At 36.7% G+C, this 7,159-nt stretch overlaps 1 protein-coding gene across 2 annotated transcripts in view; it reads right to left on the reverse strand.

Moving 5' to 3' along the window:
• The window catches only part of LOC128516863 (Kv channel-interacting protein 1), a 52,276-nt gene extending 45,618 nt beyond the window's left edge, over positions 1–6,658 (reverse strand). For both annotated transcript variants that reach the window (XM_053490597.1, XM_053490595.1), the window contains exons 1-2: positions 6,590–6,658; positions 6,251–6,399 (exon numbers count right to left, since the gene is read on the reverse strand). In XM_053490597.1, the coding sequence (XP_053346572.1) occupies positions 6,251–6,338 (88 nt within the window). In that variant the 5' untranslated portion in view covers positions 6,339–6,399; positions 6,590–6,658. The remainder of the gene's footprint in view (positions 1–6,250; positions 6,400–6,589) is intronic.
• Positions 6,659–7,159: the final 501 nt, after the last annotated feature.

Below are 7,159 nucleotides of genomic sequence, written 5' to 3' on the forward strand. Positions count from 1 at the left end.
GTTTGGTTTCCTCTTTAGTTTGGAGTACTGTAGTTTGTTGGCTGACTAAACTGCCTCAGTTGTCCTTAGTATAACTTTAAAGATATAATTCTGTATTAATTCTGAGTGTAATTCCTCACTGCACAGTACAATCATGGATTGCTTCTTAAGTCTTTGTTTTGTTTTTTTATTCTGTAATAATGATAAAATATTGCATCTAAATTTATTTTGCATTCACTTGTATTTACATTGGCTTAAAAATGTTATAGGATACCTAGCCTAAAACAAATGTTTGCTGTGGGTTCTTTATATTATTATTATTATTGTTATTATTGTTATTAAAAAGGTGACTCAGTGGAAGGTGTTTTGCCTGCCATGCGGAAGGTCTGGGTTCGATTTCCAGCCAGTGCCCAAACCCCAGCCACCAGTGCCGGTCCCAAGCCCGGATAAGATGAGAGGGTTGCATCAGGAAGGGCATTAAAACCTGTTGTTGTGGCGATCAGTTGGTCCTCAGTAGGAGCAGCCGAAAGAGAATAAATATAATGCAGCATGAAAGCTGTAATGATGAGTAAACTTTCTCCCTCTAGTCTTACTATGAACGCAATCAGTAGTTAACAAAAAATGCAAGTCAGACCTCTAGTGGTTAAATGTGTCTATGAAGTCTGTGGGCGACATAAGACCAAAAATCACATCAGCAGGTAAAGTCACAATAGACCATGTCTCACATTAATGTACAGTATAGACTCAGTACTGTACTCATATGATAAATATTGACATAAATAAATGTCCTTTAAATTAATATGAATGATTTTGTGGTTATTATTTCATAAATGCTGAGTAATTCAGTTTAGTGGTCTTTTGAAAATCTCGAAAATCTCAATGAGGGTCAATTAACAATAAAATGAGAATTAAATGAATATGATGGTACATACAGTGTTTGCCCTGCTGTGTTTCGAGCGATAAGGTTGAAGGGGTTCCTGCTGCAAAAACAAAAAATGTAAACTTTGAAATAGAGAAATGGAAATTATTCCACAAGATGGCACTATAGGTTAGTAACAGTTCTTTTCTGAACCATTACTTCACCATTTTACTTTGTACAGTACAGCCATCCAGCCAGCCATCCATCCATCCATGTAGAACCTCTATAGTCCAATCAGCGGCCATGGAGGCCAATGGTGATCATTGTATTTATTCTTATTTACTATACATATATAAACTGACACTTTATTATTATATCTGTGTAATTTTTTTTTACCTCTGTTTACCACCGTAGTGTATTTAAAAGCAAGCAAGCAATATATGATTGTACTACTGTTCCTCAGCTTTAATTTAGGTTGAACAAAAATATTGTTTAGTAATTACAGCTGGTTTTATATTGTCCCTCTATATTTACATCTTTACAGGCTCAGAAATAACAATTTAATAAAAATTTTATTTGTATTGGTCTGTAGTGATTATTGTCCCAAAGCAGCTTTACAGACTTTAAAATAATAAAAATAATAACTGGACAAACTTAATTTACCCACATTGTCTCTACTGCAGCTACTGTACCATAATTGTCGAACATTCTGCCTGTAGTCTTGCCTTTAGTAAGTGAAAAGCCTGCTCATCTGAATCGAAGTCGGGTTACTTACTCAGCCCTTTAAGAACATTCCATTTCTTTGCCTTGGGTTGCTTTTTACAGAACATTTGGGTCATTAAAAATATGTAATATGGAGCACTATCATAACAGTCTCTCTCTCTCTCTCTCTCTCTCTCTCTCTCTCTCTTTCTACTTTGATATGATTGCTGTTATCAGGAGTGACACGATCACTCACACACAAGGATTGTCAAAAAGTTCTCTAGTTTACTTACAGGATAGACAGTATTTCATTTTTTTAGACAAATGCCTTATGTCATGTACCTCTGTTTCTTCAAAGATCAAAGTCATTAACATGTACTGATTGTGTTCTGGGTAAAAAAGAGGCTTCAGCATAACATAAGAAATTTTACCATATAAGGAATGACAAAATGCATGAAAAGATTTGATGTCTTGGGGAGATGTAGGAATACACTAACAGATGGTGAACAAAGAAAGAAAAACCTGAGAAATTTCACAGTCTGGGAAAAGTGTCAGAAAATCCCTAACAGCAGTAACTCCTAAATGGCTAATGCAATATTTTTGGGAAAACCCCCTGAATTAAAACTGTTATCTTAACTGATTCATGTCAGATGTCTTGTGAAGGTGTACAGAGGCAAAGTTAGGAAAATTCTGTCACTATTCAGATACTTGGACTTGACTGTAATTAAGAAGACAGCATGTATTATTATCATTTGTTAGTTTGTTTGTTTGCTTGTTTGCTTGCTTGCTTTCTTGTTTGTCAAGTCAGCCACGTAAAAAAGCCATAAAACTCGCTGACAATTCTGTATTAGTTCTTAACATAAAATCTGATTTGGAAAAAGTTTACATATTATATTATTAAGATCCAGTCTTAGAGGGAAATCTGGCTAATATATATATACTACTCACAATAAGTTAGGGATATTGTGAGAGACTTAGTGGATGTCATACATACAACAGGTGTTTGTTTCACGTCAGACATTTTTGGGATAGGGAGGCAATTGTATTGGGCTGTAGGTGTGCCTTATATATTTTTCAATGTGGCATCAATTTTAACATTCTGTGGGTATAAAAAGCTGGTATTGTCAGTAAGTCATTCCAAGTTCATCATTTAAACAACCATGAACACACGACGTCACATAACGGACGAGCAGCGCCACCTGGCCATGGCACGCCTTCGGTGGCAGGCAGTCAGATGTTGCTCGTGAACTTGGTGTGTCTCAAAGTGTCACGAGCAGACTTGCATCAAGACACAGAACTACTGGCAGAGTTCATGACAGACCCAGGAGTGGAGCCCCACGAGGGACAGACCGCAACAATGACCAGTACCTAAGGACCTATGCCCTCAGACATTGTTATGCAACTGTCACACAGCTGCAAGCCCGTTTAGGAGATGTGAGGGGTACTAGGGTTTCCAGACAAACCATTTGCAACCAACTCCACCACTTTGGCTTGAATGCCAGACAACCGTTGCAGGTGACTCCACTAACACCAAGACACCGCCATGAACGTTTGCACTGGGCACAAGACCATGTGACCTGGACAATGCAGCAGTGCTTGCATCACCTTGCACAGAAATGATTGTCATCAGCGTTCCTGGAGAAGGCGAGGTGAGCGATACGCTGAGGTCAACATGGTCCCCAGGGTTTGTTTTGGTGGAGTAGGTGCAAAAAAGTCTAGGCAGGCATCACCAGTCAGCGCAAAACAGATTTGGTTATTGTACATGGCTCAGTCACTGCAAGTTCTTACCTCAGAGACATCATAGATTCCATCATCATCCCCCAATTTCGCCAGCACATGTGCACCCCCAACTTCCTGTTCATGGATGATAATGCTCCACCACATCGTGGCAGAATTGTCACAGCTCGACTTCAGGAAGTTGGAGTGCCTTATATGGTATGGCCATCAATGTCCCCTGACCTGAACCCCATAGAGCACTTCTGGGACCAGTTGAAGCAAAGACTGGATGATCGTACCCCACCCCCACGTGACCTGGCAGAACTGCGTGTAGCAAAAGAGTGGAACGCGTTGTCTCAAAACAACATCATGAAGCTAGTGAGGAGCAGGAGGTGTCGCTGTCAAGCTGTCGTTGCAGCAAATGGTGGAAACACCCTCTACTGACATTATCAATTTTTGTTATTTGGGGCTATATCTGTTATTGTCTAAATTTTTGGGGTAATAAATATTAAACTAATGAAAATGGTGATCTTCTCATACATTATTAGTAATATCAAAGGAAACTTTTACTTATTTCATTTAAATTCAGAGCAAATACGAAAAGCACTCATGCAAATACCAATATTCCTAACTTATTGTGAGTAGTGTATGTATGTATGTATGTATATATACAAATATATATATATATATATATATATATATATATATATATATATATATATATATATATATATATATATATATTTATATATATATATATACTGAAATGTTCAGTTATTTCATTGGCTTTGAAGCAGAAACTATTTCATTGTGTATTCTTTTATTAACCTATGATCATTCTTTGAGATAATTGTGGAATGGACAATGGACAATTATTGTTTCTTGACCAAGAGTCTGAGAAACTACATTGTATATATCCTGTACCATTTGCTGCATTACTAATGCTAATGTAACAATTATGGGTAGGATTTAAAAAAATACAATACCTCATTTTAATGTTGTCAGCAGAACAACATAATTCTGTCCTCTAGGTTTAATTGCCCGTTATACTACACACTTTCTCAACACACATATAACCCAAACCTCCCCAACTGCTGTCTGTTTCATAATTGACCTTATTGTGCAAAATCTCAGGATTTTGTCTAAAAAGCTGTGCCAGTTTCAGTGACCATATGCCCCCTAGTGGACAGAAATTGCAATCCCCCCGAGGTACAAAAGCAAGTGTAAGAATAATTATTGTATTCTATACATCTATAGCCCTTATATATCTATAGCTGGCATGTGTCAGGGGTGCCGTTACTAAAGGTCCATGTTAATCCCACACCCCAGACATTGTACATTGTAGGCCTGGGCCATACTTGTTGATAGCACATCTTTTATACACAAAGATACGCGTGCGCACACACACACACACACACACAGCTGGGGTTCTGTTTAGTTTCATGTCTCCTAAGGGAAAAAAGTGTAGCATCTGCATCTGGGTATATCAGATTATGCCTCACACACACACACACACACACACACACACACACACACACACACACACACAAAGAAAAACCCTTTTTACAGCAAATTAATTTGTCCTGTCGTCTAACAAGAGGAATATGGTATAGTCAACAACAGCTACAACCATCCTTTTGAAAAAAAAAAAAAAACCAATTCAGTTTCTTCCAAACATGTTTCCTGGTTTATGTTGCCCAATCAAGTCTCCAGACATTAATGTCCTGTCCAGTGAAAGAACTGAACATAATTTGTAACATCACAGTGCTTTATCAGGCTTAACCATGTGCTGCACCCTTCCATACATCTGTCACAGCACAGGACACACAAAGCTATTCAATACATCATAGTGAAACCTGTATAGGACACGATCATTAGTGGCATCGCAAGTCAGGCAAACAGATGAGCAGAAACAGATGAACGAGGTGTGTCTAAAATTTTAATTAATGAATTCATATGTATATGTAATTATACTATAAACTATAAAAGATACAACATATAATTATTATTATAAACTATAAAAAGATCACCATTATTATAGATTATCTAACTCCAAATAACTACAATTTAGATTTTAATTAATATAAACGTTATAATATTTTCATTTCATCATAAACACCTTTAACAGGACTGTGCAAATAAATGTGAGCTAGCTATTCATTTAGTTGACGATTTGCAATGTGAATGTGTTTTTGGAATTTATTTCCCCCAGTAACGCAAACATGTTCTGTCCAAAATGTAGGTTACTCTGACTCACCTTGTGGGTTCTTGTCTGCAGTCAAATTACAGCTGTGTTTCAGTGTTTAGTATAACCACACTCCTTCTCATGTAGAATTACTTAATTACTGTATATAACTCTATACAGTAACTAATCAATTAATCGATAAAGTAATGTGTGACTAAATACATATATCTATATCTATCTATATATATATATATATATATATATATATATATATATATATATTTTTTTTTTTTTTTTTTTTTTTTCACCTACATGACATGTACATTTGTAGTGGTCCAAAGTTCTGTAGCCCGAGATGTTTCATTATCTTGCACAGTATACTTTAGATAATAATATACTTTAGATACTTTAGGTAATAATATCATTTTACCATATAACTCTATAATACATATAATAACTACATAATTCATACCTACATTAACTTGAAACATACTGTATACTGTATGTAATATATAGCAACTATGCAGAAGGCAACTGTTAAACATTTTTAGACAAACTATGGAAGCAAATAATCTATAACAACATTAACTACTGCTAATTATATAAATATATATACCTACATAGTTGCAGATAACTATAAATAACTACATGAGCTTTATATAATTTTACAAACGAATAGTAGTGTTAAAGCTAATGCAAAAAGCATATAGTGTTAAAGCTAATGCAAAAAGCTATTCAAATACAGAAACTCAATTCCATGTTCCCTGCTGTGGCAAGAATAAGGTGTGTGTATGTGTGCGTGTTCCTACCTTTGTTGAGCGTCCCCGTCACCAGTTTGTGCACAGAGACAGCAAACTTCACCAGTCCATGTTTACAGTGCTTAGCACAGGCAGACATCTTCACCCGCAAACAGGATCACTGGCAGTCAGAGGTCAAGGCTAGGCCCAGGAGCAGTGTTCTAGAAGATCAATTTAGTCCAGAAGTGAAGAGTAGGAGTAGGTCAGTGCATAAAGAAATGTTAAGAGCGTAAATATAAAAAGAGCAAGACGTATTTAAAAAAATGAGAGAGAGAATAAAAGTCTAAACTGAATAAAGGGAATTAGGAAACAAGGTGTAATATTTCTTTAAAAGAGTCGATCTTTTAGTACCTCAGGTAAAAAGACCAAAAAAAGAAACTCTCTATTTGTTTCTTGGTGACCAGAGGGCACAAAGGTAAGCCAAAAGTCAAACTTTTTTCAGTTAAAAGTGCAAAGAGGAATAAACCGTGGAGTTCCAAAGCGGGAAAAAGCGAAGAGAAATGTCCAAATGTCCAACCGGATATGTGAATATAGATTTCTTCTCTTTTTATCTTTGTTGGTCTCTGTCCCTGCTCTCTTTCCGACTCTCTCTGTGTCGCAGTGTTCCAATTTCAGTACTGCTGTGTGTCGACAGCTCCCTCAGAGGAAAGACAGCCCACTACTGATGCTCCTGCCTCCTGATATATGTTCTCTCCCTTTTTCTCTCTCTCGCTCTCTTTCTCCCTTGTGCTTCCCTGCTTCCTCTTCTTTTGTCACCTTCTTTTCATTCTATTCTCATTAACTTTATCAAGTTTATCGTCCTACACGTAGGAATTTAATAAGGTACCCAACATTCACACCAATATATTCTCATCTGGTCATGGCTATTTCTCATGTTACTTCTAATTACATACCCCCTGTTTCCTGCTCTTCCCCTGCCCA

This window comes from Clarias gariepinus, chromosome 2, assembly GCF_024256425.1.
Source record: "Clarias gariepinus isolate MV-2021 ecotype Netherlands chromosome 2, CGAR_prim_01v2, whole genome shotgun sequence".
NCBI lineage: Eukaryota > Metazoa > Chordata > Actinopteri > Siluriformes > Clariidae > Clarias > Clarias gariepinus.